Below are 18,313 nucleotides of genomic sequence, written 5' to 3'. Positions count from 1 at the left end.
AGCGTTTTAATTACACAGATCAGGATACAATTTACCATGGAGTTGTATATAGGGTATAAAACCACTATATTTTTCAGGCAACCAAACCAGTGCTCGACCAGGTGGTTTTAACTCTATCAGAACTTTTATTTTTTAAAAACAGATATGACTTTTTATGTTCAACAATTCTATTTCAAAAATATTTTGAAACATTTATGTTATAGTGTCTATAGATGTAAATATGAGAGCAAATATGATACGAAGGAAATGCTATACATTGACAAATAAAGTGTTTATAAGAGTTTTGGAATTTACATATACTGGGGTGTTTGAGATTAAATATTCTCATATTTATTTTACTAAAATCACTCTCAAAACATAGTTAAGTGTGATAGTTGGTGTAATATACAAATTCACGAATTCGAAAACCTAGCTAAACGCCGTTTTCCGGTACTTTCTGTACATAGCTCTGGGGAATTCACCTAATGGAGTGTAATAGCGAACTCAATGTTTTTGGCCTTTTTTAAAATTAAATTGAAATAAAACAGTTATTTCTTTATAAGAAAATAATTAAATATCATTGTATAAATAATTCCATACAAAAAATAAAGTAAATACACAAGTTTACGCCGAAAATAACCTTATTTATTATGGAAGATTCCACTACGTCGGTTTAAATTTTATTGAATTTCATTTTAAACAACTTATTTTTTTGAAAAATTTGCAATAGATATTAAAGGAATATTGATAATTTTCAATAACATCAATTCTTTTCACCTTAAACGGTAAAATAATGAAAGAAAAATAGAAATATCATGTAACTGTGTTATGTTCTTCATTTGGTGTAATTCCCCAGAGCTAAATCGGTAACGTACCGGAAAACGGTGTTTAGCTAGGTTTTCGAAAAGGTCAATGGTCTATGCTTTTAGTGGTGTGTTCCCGATTTGTTTCCTTACAGCTGCCATATTTGTTTACAAGTTCATAGCCCCTGCCTTTAATGGAAAGCAGAGTTTTGATAATTTTTGGGCACCTTTCCTATGGAAATCAATTGGAATCATAAGAGTAAAGGCAATTTAACAAAGTATTGTCCACATTTGCCCTAAATTATCATTATTTCAGTGTTTTAAATAGTTTTTACTGCTACTTTTATTATAGAATTGTATTTTTGTACTGTTTAATATTGTCTGCAAAAAGGCCAATCTTCTACCAAACTTGGAGTATTTGTACATGGTGTAGAGGTTACAGGTCAGGAACAAATAGCACACACAAACTCCCAGAGTTTTTCTACTTTAATGCATAAATCGCACACAAATAGAAGTATTGGTCGAGCACTGGGCTGGTCGAGCACAGGTACTGTGACTCTATTTTTAATGTCGTCTGCTTGATATCTTAATTAATACGCGTACTTCACAAAATGAGACTATACTTGTATAGCTAGGGGTCTGTTTCGTTTTGAAATATTCCAGTGCCCTTTTGGTAAACAAATCGCAATTATTTATATTTTCCTATTTTGTTCCACCTTGTTTTAATGCAGTAAATTGAATTTGTATCACAATTCTGGAACTCCACTGAGGTTTAAAAGCCTAAAAACATAACATTTGAATTTCTTACATAAATGAGCTGGGGCACTTTAGACAGAAATATATGCAAAGATAGTTAAAAAATATACTTTGAAATAATTGAAAATCGTATTTATATGCTTTTCTCTTAGTCCGATTTGAGTGAAAAGCGCTTAAACGCTTTTCATTTTGGGTCATTTATTTACAATGTGAATAATTATTCTGGAAAAAAACGAAGTGCGCGAATGATCTGAAATTTTGCACAAAGATTAGTGGTCTAAACCTACATCAAATGGTACGTTTATCAGGAAAAAATATTTTCAGTCCCATCATATCAAAAAACCTCAGTGGAGTTCCTTTAAAGATACTTTGGATTATTTCGTGTGAATAAATAAATAAATAAATAAATAAATAAATAAAATGAATCAATAAATAAAATAAATAAATTGATAAACAATAAATAAAATGAATATATAAAATGGAAGAAAATAAAATAAAATAAGATAAAATAAATAAATAAATAAATTCATCGTATAATTAAAATAAATGTGTGAATACATGAAATTGTCTATTATAAAAATATTGAGTTTTCAGTTTATTTGCAGTTTGTTTAATTTACAGAAAACGTGAGCAATACAAAAATGTGTAAAACAAATAATTTAATTAAATCACCGTAATGCCTGTTAGAACGGGATATGCCCCAGTACTCGGTGTACACGATGCACGAGAATTACTTATTATTCATGAAAATAAGTTGGGAGAGAAAAAATTAGCACGTGAATATCGTGATTTCTGTTATAATTATTTTGACAAATGAGGGGAATGTACTTTACTAATATTAGTGCTGTTATTGTAGAAATATTTTATCGCTGGGTAAATAACATTGAAAGTTGCAAACACAACTCCTTTATTATTTGGCACCACGAATGCTTTGCTTCAAACCAGGCGTGTGATTCCGGTCCTAATCGAGGTAGGTGGTTTTATTTGTTTGTTGCCTGGTGGTTTCGATACTTTCTGTCAAATGTTTTTCTAAAATGAAAACAGTTGTTTGACCCCGCTTCTATTATAGCGTGTTTATACTTTTTTCTTAGTTGATTAGAATATATTTTGAGAATGTATAAAAGTGCAATCCTCAACGGCCCCATTTCCCAATCACTCCCATCGTTCGCAACACCACACTCCCAACCGCTGGCAACACCCTCTGCAATCTTTTCCCAGACAATAAATATATCAACTTCTGATCAATGCCATTATTATTCACATATCAAACAATCTGGTTTACTCACTACAGCCTCTTGTAAAATAAAATTTAATATTCATTTTGTCTGGGTACGCAGCAATGTGAAATTGATGCAGGAATTGTACACCCAGGCACCTTATTAAAGATATATTATGCTCATATTTGGATTTAACTCCATACAGGATTGGAGCAATACCTCTAGACGCTTCACAAAATAGACAAATTTTTTTCACCGATTTTTTTCATTTTTCATTCACTATCATACATAAATCGGTGTGAAAAGATGAGTTAGACCCTTTAAGGTTCATTCCGTTGTGTAAAAAGGCAATATTTTAGCATTTTATCATTCAAGCGCATTGTCCGGTATATACCGGAATACGGTATTTAGTGTGGTGCTCCAATCCTTTTTTAGCTCACCTGTCACAAAGTGACAGGGTGAGCTTTTGTGATCGCTTTTCGTCCGGCGTCCGTCCGTCGTCCGTCCGTCCGTCCGTAAACTTTTACTTTAAATGACATCTCCTCATAAACCACTAAGCAAATTTCATCCAAACTTCACAGGAATGTTCCTTTGGTGGTCACCTTTAAAAATTGTCCAAAGAATTTAATTCCATGCAGAACTCTGGTTGCCATGGCAACCGAAAGAAAAAACTTTAAATATCTTCTTTAAAAAACCCAAAGAGCTAGAGCTTAGATATTTGGCATGAAACATCTTCTAGTGAGTGTCTACCAAGTTTGTTCAAATAAAAGCCCTGGGGTCAAAATTGGCCCCGCCCCAGGGGGTCATTGATTTTCCCTATATGCATATAGTAAAAACTTAAAAAAATCTTCTTTTAAAGAAACCAAAAAGCTAGAGCTAAGATATTTAGCATGAAACATCTTCTAGTGAGTGTCTACCAAGTTTGTTCAAATAAAAGCCCTGGGGTCGAAATTGGCCCCGCCCCAGGGGGTCATTGATTTTACCTATATGCATATAGTAAAAACTTCAAAAATCTTCTTTGAAAAAACCCAAATAGCTAGAGTTTAGATATTAAGCATGAAACATCTTCTAGTGAGTGTCTACAAAGTTTGTACAAATAAAAGCCGTGGGGGCAAAATTGGCCCCGCCCCGGGGGTCATTGATTTCCCTTATATGTGTATAGCAAAAACTTAAAAATCTTCTTTGAAAAAACCCAAATAGCTAGAGTTTAGATATTAAGCATGAAACATCTTCTGGTAAGTGTCTACAAAGTTTGTTCAAATAAAAGCCCTGGGGTCAAAACTGGCCCCGCCCCAGGGGTGTCATTGTTTTTAACTATATGTGTATAGTAAAAACTTAAAAAATCTTCTTTTAAAAAACCCAATGAGCTAGAGCTGATGTTTAGCATGAAACATCTTCTTATGGGTGTCTACCAAGTTTGTTCAAATAAAAGCCCTTGGGTAAAAACTGGCCCAGCCGGGGGGGGGAGGAAGGGTAGAAGGGGGGGGGGCAGAGGTCATTGTTTTTCATTATATGAGTGTAGTAAAAACTTAACATCATGAAACATCTTCTATTAAATGGGTGTCTTCCAAGTTTGTTCAAATAAAAGCCCTGGGGTTTAAACTGACCCCGCTCCAGGGGCCTATATACAGGTGAGCGACCTCAGGGCCATCATGACCCTCTTGTTTAGTCTCACTCCTCATATTTGATATTTGAAAATACTGACTATTATTATACAATCCCTTTGGAAAGTAAAATAAACATTATATTTTTCGAGTACACACATATAAGATATGCGCTACACGCTATCAGATAGCATAGTATAAATACATCGTGCCATCAATAAAACCAGCAGTTTTTTTTAAGCAGCATGCCTCTAGATTCGTTTTTTTAAAATGTGTTAAGAAGTAAAATATTGTCAAGTGAACAAAGAACGTAATTAATACATATTAAACGACTATTGAAACCATTGAAAATTACCCAAAAATGGGTCAGAGGATGCAAAAATAGCCTTTACTGCGCTAGTCACGCAGTAGAAATAAGGTACTAAATACTGCTAAATCAAATGCAAATTACTCCCTTTATTGTGAATATTTTCACTTTTCTTAAAATCTTAGTACATTTTTCTCAAAGTTGATTTTCATGAAATATTTTGGCTCATCTGGAGGCATGCAGCTCTAGGACCAAATCAACAAGTCCAGCAATAGAGAATACATGTAGGTTCTATGTGAATTCTCTTATTCAAATTATACATCAAATCAGTAAGAATCGCATAGTTTTCAATAAATTTCGGCAATAGAAGTGTTATATATCAAATATGAGCATAATAAACATAACAATATATTTGATATAGTTAATTAAATTTTAAAGAAATGAATTAGCACATACAAAATGGCTGCTATGACATTAAATCTCTTAGTATTTTCGGGAAAGTATTTGCTCATAAAGATCATCCCTGTTCTGTTCTGTTCTGTCCTGTCCTGTTAGATTTTGTTTTATAAAAAGGGGCATTAAAATATTATATTGATTCAAATCTTAACATTTGTGAAAAACATAGACAGTTTACCACCCCGATTTCAAATAATAATCATTTTAATCAAGTTGTTACTCTATCCAAATTCACACAATTCACAGTAAAAATCATGCATATTTTTTTTCTTAATTTCAGATTTATATAAAAAATAAGAAAATAAAAAATAAAAATATGGCCATTAATGAGACCATATTTGTCCTTTATAAAGTTATATTTTTCTATAAATCATAAATGTAGACATAAATAAAAAAAACATTTTCCATATGTTACTTTAAATACTGCAGACTATTATTAGAATTTATACCAGTCTGATTTCATAGGTGTTCGGCGCGTTGATTGGTCACTACCCCCGCACCCCCCCCATACAGTATTTTTCATTTGAAACATGTTTTAATATTTGGTTTATGCTTTTAATTCAATTACCTTCATTTCCCACAAAAAAATAAAAAATTGATACATATATACTAAATATAAAATTAAATAAATAAAACTAAATATATATGTATCAATTTTTTATTTTTTGTGGGAACCATAATAGGACAGGGAACCAGATTAGTTGCCAACTAGCATTCGGTGATGTTTTAATTTAACGGTAACTAAAACACGCAGCATTGTGACGTCACAAAAGTTGACGTTACGCATTAGCAACGTCATATTGCACCCGGAAGATTACAAAGACTGTTTCTGAACCATTTAATTATGGAAAATTAATGGCTCGTGAAAATCGAGGCTGTTTCGTTTGGCTCGTAAGTTTAAAGAAATCATGCAACGAAAGGGTGAGTAGAATAAATAGAATTTTTGAACATTCATTTTAGATAATAAATCAACGGTTTTTTCGAGAATCATTTAAAATGGCGGCATAATTTCCTTTGGGAAATTTATTAATGGCGATTGTGTTGATGATTATAAAAATAATAATATAAAAAAAATATAATAATAATAATAATAATAATAATAATAATATATATTCAATGATAAAATGATAAGATGATTCTAAGATTTTAGTGGGAACTAAAAATTTAAACATGAGCAGTGTCATTAACATTTCAAATAAAAAATATACAATAAAATCATGGGCTTCTGAAACTTGAATGCAGGTTAATACTTAAAATAAGGAACATTGACTCTTTTACAGTTTGCAAGATTTCGAAACCGCATGCGCCAAAGATACTATGCAAGAAGAGGCAAGACTCTTGACCCAGAAACCCTGTTAAATGAAACAGGAAATGCCGACATGGTCGTCTGTAAGATTGCCAGCAAGTCAAATAAAGTCGCTCCTCAATGGTTGTCATCTCTGATTGGTATGGTAGTTTATACATTAATTTATAAATTATTTTATAAAAGAATTCTTACTGTAGTATTTTCTACAAACATTTACAGTTTTAATGTCCAGAAACGAAAATCAAAGTACAGAATTGCAGATTGGCTGAATATAAACAACTAAAATGTAAAGGAAAAAAACAACAAACAAAACTTTTTCCTTTCTCTCTCCCTCTCTTTGATTTTGTTCAATTTTCATATAATAAAAGATGTAACAAAAATAAAACATAACAATTTGAAAACACACTCCTTTTTCAGGTGAAGTTGTTGATAATGAAAGTGCAACAGTGATAGAGACCACATCAGACGACAAACTTGGTAAATACATGTATATTTTCTCAATTACTTTTACAATGTCATTACTGAAAATACAGCAGAAATTCCAAAAAATATCTTTCGAAATTTAATCAGATAGTTGAAAAAGTCCGTTTTGTAATCCATCAAGTGCAGCATATATTGCCGTTGCTACATCTTTAATGAACCCGCAATTTAATTAGCTGTATAGTTTAAACAGAATGATTACGAGATATTTTGTTAAATTATGCGTTCAATATAAAAATGCATGTGCTTTTAAACCGATCACATTCAAATTTATACTGATCATTTAGATATCATCATGTAAGGCTTCTTGTTTTGTGACACTATGTCATAATAACATGAAATAAAGATTTAATACCTTTTTTTAGTTGAAGAATACGTGACATGGATCATAGACAAGGCAGCTGACACTCTGAGACAGGAGTTGCCTAGAAACACAACCACCTTAACAGTGAGGCCAGCAGACGACAACATATCATTGTCCTCCAGTATCATCAGCCGTAAGTCATTTTGTTGCTACAAAGGTTAATTGTAACAACATGCCTATTGCCCCGGGGGAATGCGTAGGATAGCTGATATTTTGGACTTTGTCTGCCCCGCACTTCCGGGTAAATACGAAGGTTGCGGCTTTTGCCAACATTTTACCTTCTGGCAGTCTCCGCAGGGTGGGGCCTTACCAAGAGCGAGGCGCAGGTAAAACCTGATCTGTGCATGAAATAATTCGTTTAGATAAATCATGAATATATTGATAATTCTACATTTTCAACAGTTATTTACGACATATATCTAAAACAAAGTACTGTACCTTTATACGGAAATTTTATGGTTGTTTAAGTACATTGCATAGATAAAACTTATCCAATGAGTTTGGATGTTTTTACCGCTGACTGTTGTTTTTTCACCTTGACACACGGTAATCTTAAGAGTTATTTGCTATCCCATTCCCAGGTACTCATGCAGCAACGACTGAAACACATAAACACCCGATTATTTTTTGTAAAGAGAATTCTTAATTCTGAGAAGTTACATTTTAGTGTACACGATATAATTATTTTATTTGACAGAAATTGCTGATATGGCTGTAACAGAGAGCTTGTCAAATATTGTGATGGATGCCGACATCAACTACTCTGCTTTTAGAGCACCTAGAACTATCAAAGAATTCAAGGGTAAGCATGTATATTTAATATTTTGTGACATACCAAAAAAGCCATACAGTAATTCATAATTTTTCATAAAAATAGGCGTCGAGCCGACCAAGAGAAAAAACTTCTGACGAGCTTTCTTTTAAACAAGTTAAAGCACTGGTTACACTTCAAAAGAGCAATTGTGTTCATTCTTTTACAGAAGCATTTGGCATAACCGGATGTGACATCAGTGATGATGGTCGTCCACCTGAAAGTGTGTAAGGTAAGAATTGACAATAATTTCAGATTTTTTTTTTATCAAATCCATTGTTGAAACATTTGGAAACGTAAAGTATGTATACTTAGGTATGCCTTCTACAATATTATTACAAATTTAAAGAACTCACTAAAGCCACAAGTTGAAATATCTTAACTTTCGATATATTGTAGAAATTGTTTTAGCTTTCATTTGGCTAAATGCATATAAAATGAACATATGAATGTTGAATGATAAGATAACTTTGTAATAAAAGCTCGAGGTGCTTACATGTGGTACTCTATCCGCAGCTTATTGTTATGAAGACAAAAGTTAAGTCTTTCATATTTCAAACACCTTATCTTAAATCAATGGCCAAGTTAACTGTACGTAAACGTTCTTTTATTATGAAGACATATTCTGTTATTGAAAAAAGGTCCGAATATGTTGATATAACACAGCATTCCAATATAAATTTAAGTACATGTATATACAAAATACATGTCTGAAGAAACTTCTACCCCACATTATTCTTTTTCACACTTTGTCTAACCATTGGAATACCTCCTTGATTATTCCCATATTCACGACGTTTGACGGAAATGACCGAAAGGTTGCATGCGATCGCTAGAATTGTGTTCCTTTCCTCTTTCTAAAGTTCAAGTTGCGCCAATTTCTGAATTTCCATAAAATAAGCAATACTGAATATTAAATATGTAAAATTGATAATTTCTGGAAAACATGTCTTTTGTTACCTATAGTTTGTTCTTCAAATTTCAGATTGAAAGAAGAAGAAAGAAACCACGTGCATGTCTATTTTTGTTTGTTTTGTTTTGCTGTTTCGTTTTGATTGCTTGTTTTGTTGTTGTTGTTTTTTTGCTTTGTTTGTTTTTTATATTATTATTTTCGTCTTTTCATGTTCTGCTCAGGCATCGATTTTATATCTTTAAATATTATTGTCATAAACATGTTTCTGAATTTTATTTTTACTAATAAAGTCCATTGAAACATAAACTTGTCTATAATTTTCTATCTTCCAGTAAATTTCTCATTGAAATAGTCACAGTTTGAAACATATCGTTTTTATGCTTTTCCAATAATTTTGGTAGCACATCATATTGCAAGGGAAAATATGATAATGAATTAAGGCATGATAGACACTCAACACAACTTTTTACCATGCGCAAGACGGCTGTAAACTTAAATAAGTTTGTGTATTAGTTTTGAATGCTAATCTGTGTGTTTAATTTGAATACTGCAGTAAGCTTTTGCGTGATCTTTGCTAAACACGTACAAAAGCCTTATAAGAGTTTGTTTCCGTTTGTTACAATTTATTCTTAAAAAAAAAGAAAAAAAGAAGATAGAACAACAACAACAACAACAACAACAACAAAACATTTGTAATACTAAAAAACGTTTAAAACAAATAATGAAATAAGATCACTGCAATGCATGTTCGTTCTGGATATGCTCCTGTACTTACGGTGGCACAAAGGTGACATGTGTGTGTTTTTAATTTATCTCGTGCGCACGAGTTACTAAGTTGTGGCCACGAGATAATTAAGTCGTGGGAACGAGATACTATGTCGTTGGCACGAGATACTAAGCCGTGGCCACGAGTTACTAAGTCGTGGCCACGAGATAGTTAAGTCGTGGGAACGAGATACTATGTCGTGGCCACGAGTTACTATGGATATAAAATTGTGTAATATATTTTTTTTGCTGCAAATTCTTGTCTTATTCTATGTTATTTTATGAAAAATATTAAATGAGAGTTTGAACATTTTCGAGAACGGAACAAAACTGCCAAGAATTTGTGTTGTCGAAAATTGTCTGTGTATGTGAATCATTCATGTAAAGCAAATACATGTACATGTAATATTGTTGCGCTACGGTCAAGCTATATGGTACCAGGTCCCTTAAATCTATTTAAAAATGTGGTAACGTGTGACCAATTATCAGACTGGACTGTAGAGAACGATACTGTACACAATTATAACAAATAAAAATAGAAATTGTTATGGTTAGGGGGACTGATGATACTTGATTTGGATGGCTGTCAAAGCCTATAGATCCATTTAGCTGAAATATGCTATTATGACATCTGCCAATAGTGGGCTACTCTGTATAACATTGTATGGCTTGGACACTGTACTCCAAAGTACTTGATAATAATTCCCCACTTCTGGAGGTACATGTATGCCAGTTTAAGATTAAAATTGAGTCACAAAAAAGAAAGACTGTTCACAGTTTACTAATTTTAATTAGTGATAAACTGTTAATAAATTCAAATGTGAAATATTCAAATAACAGTATTGTATATAACATCAACACATGTATATAATTCAGTCTTAAATATCCGATAGCTATGTCTTACATAGACTTCACATAAATTATTACCGCGACTGCCGTTTAATTTCTATTAAAAAATGTGGAAACGTAAATATAAAGTTTGGTCGAGTCAGTGACCGTAATAATGTGAAACAAAAATTATAAAGTTCTTATCAATTATTCTTAGACAATAATTGATTAAATGTAAAATAATAATCTATAGACTATGTTTTATTTTGCCTTAAAAATAAGTAAAAATTGACGTTCAGAAGAACACGACAATAATGTATACTAACCGAAAGTTAAATGAAAACTGACTGAAGTTGATCGTTTTCTTGCCTATTTATACCAAATCTGAGAAAACGAACATAAAAAGGTTCGAAAAATGTTCAGCTTTACGTTTTGGTCAGTGGACAATGGTCGATGTTCGAAAACTGATCATTTGACGTTCGGAAACGATCATTTCCATACAGAAAGAATTCTGTCAACCAACCGAACGTCCGAGCATCAACAATTCTTAGCTAAAGTTCTATGAAAGTTTACATAAAAATATGATAAATTGATACATATAATATTTATAAAAATGACTAGTACCATGGATTGACTATAAGTTTGTTGCTTTTGATGAAACATAGCTTTGAAACAATTTGTTTACTGAGCTTCAGCAGCAATTGCTATTGACAACGGAAATCATACAACCCATAATGCATTAGCGAACAACAACACCTGTCAAAGTTTATCGAGTAAAATCACAATAAATGCTACTTTTTAGCTAAGTGTACGCTGTTTATAAGAAAATATGTAAACAATTAATGAAATAAATCATTACTCTTTATAATTCTGACATTATTTATGGTTGTCAGTCTATGAAATTAACAAAAAAAGCGTTTACCGGTACATGCAAAATGTAAACAATGCTGGTAATTACTTACGATTAGAGTAAACAAGTGCGATTATATCAATATTACGAAAATAAAATGAGCTTTCATAATTGAAGTACTCGCTCCTGTCTGTTAATTAAGAAACAGTTTTATGTTTAAATCATATATTACTAAATTTTTATTGCAACACCTTCCCCCATCATTACATTTTCCCTGCTATTCTATTCTTATTAATATTTTATGCGGTTCTGTGGAGTCATATATCGAGACATAAACCTTTATACAGAAATTAGTATAGTGGAATTACGCATAGATATCAATGTTGATATTAACTCGTGAATCATATTGGTTTAAAGAAGCTCTTCAGACAGACATTGATAGCTTGGTATGGAACCATAATTGGACAGGGAACCAGATTATCCCGTTGCCAACTAGCATTCGATGATGTTTTAATTTAACGGTAACTAAAACACGCAGCATTGTGACGTCACAAAAGTTGACGTTACGCATTAGCAACGTCATATTGCACCCGGAAGATTACAAAGGCTGTTTTTAAACCATTTAAATTATGGAAAATTAATGGCTAGTGAAAATCGAGGCTGTTTCGTTTGGCTTATAAGTTTAAAGAAGTCTTGCAATGAAAGGGTGAGTAGAATAAATTTAATTTTCAACATTCAGTCTAGATAATAAATACACTGTTTTTTTGAGAATCATTTAAAAAGGCAGCATTATTTACTTTGGGGAATTTATTGATGGTAATGATGTTGATGATGATAAAGATTTGATAATAAAATAAATAATAATTATTATGATAAATAAATCAATTTATGAATAAATAATAATATATAATAATAATAATAATAATAATAATAAATGTAATAATAAAAATAATAATTATATTTTATTACATGCTTTTCGGTGGTTTATAGAAATATATCAGTGGTATAAATATGGTAATTTCACTTTTGGAAACAGTGAAATTACCACTTTGATAATTTCACTGTTTTGAATTTAAGCCCCTTACGTTGTTTCAGTGAAATACCAGCGTGCACAGTACTGGGAACCAACTTTATGACGTGACGTCGTAAATGACGTCACGTAATATTATTATTTGGCGCGCTTTTCATTCTGTATGAGATTAAATGTCTTTTCAAAACGTTTCTTTGCATATAATAAAAAGAAAATTTGTTTAGTTTAGTGTAAGATCGAAATATATTTCACCTTGTGAACACCAAAAGTTCATATTTAACTCGTGGCTGCGCCACTCGTGAAATATACCTTTTGGTGCTCACTCGGTAAAATATATTCCGATCTTACACTGAACTAAACAAATATCCTCTATATAAATATTATTATTATTATTAGTAATAGTAGTAGTAGTATTATAATTATTATTATCATTATTTTTAACATTATTATTATTTTAATGATAAAATGATCAGATAATCCTAAGATTTTAGTGGAAAGTAAAAATTTAAATACATGTATAAGCAGTGTAATTAATATTTCAAAAGAAAAAAAATAGACAATAAAATCATTGGCTTCTGAAATTTAAATGCAGGTGATTACTGTATATAAAGAACATTGACTCTTTTACAGTTTGCAAGATTTCGAAACCGCATGCGCCAAAGATACTATGCAAGAAGAGGCAAGACTCTTGACCCAGAAACCCTGTTAAATGAAACAGGTACTGCCGACATGGTCGTTTGTAAGATTGCCAGCAAGTCAAACAAAGTCGTTCCTCAAAACCTGTCATCTAAGAATGGTATAGAAATTTATACATTAATTTATAAATTGTTTTATAAAAGAATTCTTACCGCAGTATATTTTCTACAACATTTAAAATTTTTATTGTTTTAAAAACAAAAATCAAATACTGAAGTACAGAGGGTGGCTATTGTCATTTTTTTTTCATCCCAAACCCCAAAAAAATAAGGATATTCTGTTTCTCTAAAAATAAGGAATCCAATTTAATCGGGGGATAAAAATAAAATTTCAATCCTGTCTTAATAGAAAAAAGCTTGAATTTTCTTTGTTTATTATATACTTTTTCTTTTTTAACCTTATGAATAGGAAGCATTTCCTTTTAATTTTGTGTATTGGCTAAATTTAGAAAAAAAGTAGTCCGGCCAGACACCAGTAAAAATATGGAAAATATGTTTCAATGCAGTGAAAAAGAAAGTTTTACAGGGAAAATACAGAAAAAATACGATTTTTATTTCATCAATATTTATCAATATTTCAATATTCCCGAAAAAAGCATTTTCGTTTCTCTCTCCCTCTCTTTGATTTTGTAAAATTTTCATGTAATAAAGAAATGTAACACAAATAACTTAACAATTTGAAAACACATTCCTTTTTCAGACGATTTTGTTGATAATGAAAGTGCAACAGTGATAGAGGTCACAGCAGACGACAAACTAGGCAAATACATGCATTTTACTCAATTATTTTTATTTCATTACTTATGTAAGATGACAAACTTTCCAAAAAATATCTTTCAAAATTTAATCAGATAGTTGAAAAAGCCCGTTTTGTAATCCATCAAGTGCTATATATTGCCGTTGCTACATCTTTAATGAACCCGCAATTTAATTAGTTACATATACATTGTATGATATATTTTGTTAAATGTTGCATTCAATACAAAAATTGTTTGCTTTAAAACCGATCGTCACATTCAAATTTATACTGATCATTTAGATATGTAAGGCGACAACAACAAATACTTCTCGTTATGTGACACTATGTCATTATAACATGAAATAAAGATTTAACATATTTTTTTAGTTGAAAAATACGTGACATGCATCATAGACAAGGCAGCCGACACTCTGAGACAGGAGTTGCCTAGCAACACAAAGACCGTAACAGTGAGGCCAGCAGACGACAACATATCATTGTCCTCCAGTATCATCAGCCGTAAGTTATTTAATTGTTACAAAGGTTAATTGTAACTACATCCCTATTGCATATAAAGGGCGTAGGGTAGCTGATTGTTTGTTACATTTTGTCTGCCCCGCACTTCCGGTAAATGCAAAAGATGCGGCTTTTAGCCAACATTTTACTTTCTGACAGTTTCCTCAGGGCGGGCCTTACCCAGAGCGGGGCGCAGGTAAAACCAATTCGAGTTAATCGAATGACGACTCCATAAATTCTAACAGTCTTGTCTTTTGAAGTAGAATCGATCAGTTTTACCTTGGCAATACATGTATAAAGTACATAGCAGTCCAATGAATTTGTAATGTTTGCAGCTTCTGTTATATTTTACCATGTTTTCTTCACCTTGACTTCCGGTAACTTTACGGGCTATTTGCCTTTCCATTCCCGGTACATTACGTAAATGTACTAAGCAAAGGCTGATGACTGTCAATCATCTTTTGTAAAGATAATTTTTGTTTTAATTCCGAGTTGATACTTTTTTTAGTGTATATGTACACGATAGAATTATTTTCTTGACAGGAATTGCTGATATGGCTGTAACGGAGAGCCTGTCAAATATTGTGATGGATGCCGACATCAACTACTCTGCTATTAGAGCTCCTAGAACTGTCAAAGAATTCAAAGGTAAGAATGTATGCTTAGTATTTTGTGACAAACTTAAAATTTTAGCTATACAGTACTTCGTTTATTAGCTCACCTGTCACAAAGTGACAGGGTGAGCTTTTGTGATCGCTTTTCGTCCGGCGTCCGTCCGTCCGTCTGTCCGTCGTCCGTCCGTAAACTTTTACTTTAAATGACATCTCCTCATAAACCACTTAGCCAATTTCATCCAAACTTCACAGGAATGTTCCTTTGGTGGTCACCTTTAAAATTGTTCAAAGAATTTAATTCCATGCAGAACTCTGGTTGCCATGGCAACCGAAAGAAAAAACTTTAAATATCTTCTCATAAAAAACCCAAAGAGGTAAAGCTTAGATATTTGGCATGAAACATCTTCTAATGAGTGTCCACCAAGTTTGTTCAAATAAAAGCCCTGGGGTCAAAATTGGCCCCGCCCCAGGGGGTCATTGATTTTCCCTATATGCATATAGTAAATACTTAAAAAATCTTCTTTTGAAGAACTCAAAGAGCTAGAGCTAAGATATTTAGCATTAAACATGTTCTAATGGGTGTCTACCAAGTTTGTTCAAATAAAAGCCCTGGGGTCAAAATTGGCCCCGCCCTGGGGGTCATTGATTTTCCTTTTATGTGTATAGCAAAAACTTAAAAAATCTTCTTTGAAAAAAATCCAAAAAGCTAGAGTTTAGATATTAAGCATGGAACATGTTCTAGTGAGTGTCTACAAAGTTTGTTCAAATAAAAGCCATTGGGTCAAAATTGGCACCGCCCGGGGGTCATTGATTTTCCTTATATGTGTATAGCAAAAACTTAAAAACCTTCTTTGAAAAAACCCAAATAGCTAGAGTTTAGATATTAAGCATGAAACATCTTCTAGTAAGTGTCTACAAAGTTTGTTCAAATAAAAGCCATGGGGTCAAAACTGGCCCCGCCGCAGGGGTGTCATTGTTTTTAACTATATGTGTATAGTAAAAACTTAAAAAATCTTCTTTTAAAAAACCCAATGAGATAGAGCTTAGATGTTTAGCATGAAACATCTTCTTATGGGTGTCTGCTATATACAGGTGAGCGACCTCAGCCTCAGGGCCATCATGACCCTCTTGTTATTTCATATATTATAATATTATAAAATAAAATAGGCGTCGAGTTGACCAAGAGAAAACTCCCGTGAGGCTATTTTTTAACGAAAACCCTGGCTTTAGAAGAGCAAGTGTTTCACAAATTTATGAAGTGAAAAAATAATCGTTCTTTATTATTTTACAGAAGCATTTGGCATAACCGGATGTGACATCACTGATGATGGTCTTCCACCTGTAAGTGAGTAAGGTAAGAATTGATAACGAATTTAGATTTCTTTCCATCAAATCCATTGTTGAAAAATTTGGAAACGTATGTAAACTTAGGTAGGCGTCCTGCACTACGCACAAGTTGAAACAAAATGAATGAATTAAGTGATGAATGAAAAAAAGAAGATAAAAATGAAGTTCAACTCTAAATTGACATAAACTAAAAAGCTGAAATATTTTAGCTTAATCCTGAAAAATCTACAAAAAAAACATGGTGAAGATTTATAAAACACAATTTGAAACCTCTTAATTTTTGATATATTCCAGAAATTGATCCAAGCTTTGCTGTTGGCCAAAGGCATATAGAATGAACATAATTATGTAGGTCGAATGATACGATAACTTTGTAATAAAAGCTCGTGGTGTTTACATGTCGTACTCTGTCCTCAGCTAATTGTTAAAGACAAAAGTTTAGTCCTTCCTTTTTCCAACACCAAATCTTAAATCATTGACCAAGTTACTGTACGCAAACACTTCTTTGTTATGAAGACATATTCTGTTATTGAAATATGTTGATATAACATAACATTCCAATATAAAATTAAGTACATGCTCATACAAAATACATGAAAAAACTTCTACCCAAAAAGTAGCCCATAGCTTGTGTTATCTTTTTTACACTGTCGATTATTCCCATATTCACGGCGTTTGACGGAAATAACCGAAAAGTTGCGATCTCTGTATTTATACCAGATAACTTGAATTGTGCCCCTGTCCTCTTTCTAAAGTTGAACTTGAGCCACTTTCTGAAGTTCCCTAATAATAAGCATCGTTGAATAAATATGTGAAATTGATCATTCCTTGAAAACAAGTATTTTGTTCTTTAAATTTCAGATTAAAAGAAGAGGAAAGAAACCACGTGAATGGCTAATTTTGTTTGTTTGTTTATTTTTTTTTTGGTTTGTTTTGCTTTGCTTGTTTTTTATACTATTATTTTCGTCTTTCCATGTTCTGCTCAGGCATCGATTTTATATCTTTTAATATTTTTGTCATAAACACATAAACATGTTTCTGAATTTTATTTTCACTAATAAAGTCCATTGAAACATACACTTGTCTATAATTTTCTATCTACAAGTAAATTGCTCATTAAAGCAGCCACAGTTTGAAACATGTCGTTTTAATGGTGTAAGCCGTAAATGATGGTGCAGCCCGAGAAATCCAAGATGGTGTCCAAGATGGCCGTCAAAAATATAAAACTTTTCATTTACTCTGTAACTTAATTTTTGGCTGTTACAACAGCTTATTTCACTCTTGTATCATAGAATTTCCAAAAAAGCACAATTTAAGCATCTATATGTATTTTCAGTGCAAAAATTATTTTGATTGTCAAAAAAAACCAAAAGAAAAAACCCGAAAAATTGTCTTGAAAAGAGTTGAAAAAATGCAAAGTTAAAAAATTTTCTTGAACATTTCTTTGATACAATTGACAAATAAATTCATGTTACAGGAAACTTTCTTTTTACATAAGAAATGTACTTTTGATACTTTATTAATTTTTTATTAGATAAAGTGCTTAAAAATAATAAACGTCCGTTGCATTTTGGATGTGTTTTTGTCCTAAACGATTATATACATAATATTCCACAAACAGACATGAACAAATTGTACAACATATTCTTGAATCTATCAACGAACTGTTTTTTTATATTGCTGTCAGTAAATTCATGTCCCTTTGCGCTTGATAGTAATATGGCAAATAAGGACTTATCAATATTTAAATTGCTTTTGCGTGATAGATAATTTGTTTATAAATAAGCCTAAAAACTCATCGTCTTTTAATCACTGAATAAAAAATAACATAATACGGAGACTTTATTGTGTAAATTTATTAGCGAACGCGAGTACCTGCTAAGTGATGATTTTGTACCGAATTGACACATCACAACTTTTCGAATTACAAGAT

The 18,313-nt window shown here is 31.9% G+C and overlaps 1 protein-coding gene across 4 annotated transcripts; it reads left to right on the top strand.

Annotated features, from left to right (window-relative positions):
• Window positions 1-2,082: 2,082 nt before the first annotated feature.
• On the top strand, window positions 2,083-17,656 carry LOC132734408 (uncharacterized). 4 transcript variants are annotated; one of them, XM_060721168.1, is made up of 7 exons: window positions 2,083-2,508; window positions 6,403-6,568; window positions 6,846-6,905; window positions 7,274-7,405; window positions 7,970-8,074; window positions 8,253-8,315; window positions 9,069-9,385. In XM_060721168.1, exons 2-6 carry the CDS (start codon window positions 6,424-6,426, stop codon window positions 8,312-8,314), a joined length of 504 nt encoding a protein of 167 aa, XP_060577151.1. In that variant the 5' UTR covers window positions 2,083-2,508; window positions 6,403-6,423; the 3' UTR covers window position 8,315; window positions 9,069-9,385. The 4 variants fall into 4 exon arrangements, with proteins under 4 accessions (XP_060577151.1, XP_060577138.1, XP_060577145.1 ...); XM_060721155.1 differs by lacking the exons at window positions 2,083-2,508; window positions 7,274-7,405; window positions 7,970-8,074; window positions 8,253-8,315; window positions 9,069-9,385 and adding exons at window positions 5,724-6,043; window positions 14,291-14,422; window positions 14,963-15,067; window positions 16,325-16,387; window positions 17,242-17,656; XM_060721162.1 differs by lacking the exons at window positions 2,083-2,508; window positions 8,253-8,315; window positions 9,069-9,385 and adding exons at window positions 5,727-6,043; window positions 16,325-16,387; window positions 17,242-17,640.
• Window positions 17,657-18,313: the final 657 nt, after the last annotated feature.

The sequence above is a fragment of the Ruditapes philippinarum genome, unplaced genomic scaffold (assembly GCF_026571515.1).
Source record: "Ruditapes philippinarum isolate M1 unplaced genomic scaffold, ASM2657151v2 ctg4318_1_1_1_1, whole genome shotgun sequence".
NCBI lineage: Eukaryota > Metazoa > Mollusca > Bivalvia > Venerida > Veneridae > Ruditapes > Ruditapes philippinarum.
This window is presented reverse-complemented; position numbering and strand designations above follow the sequence as displayed.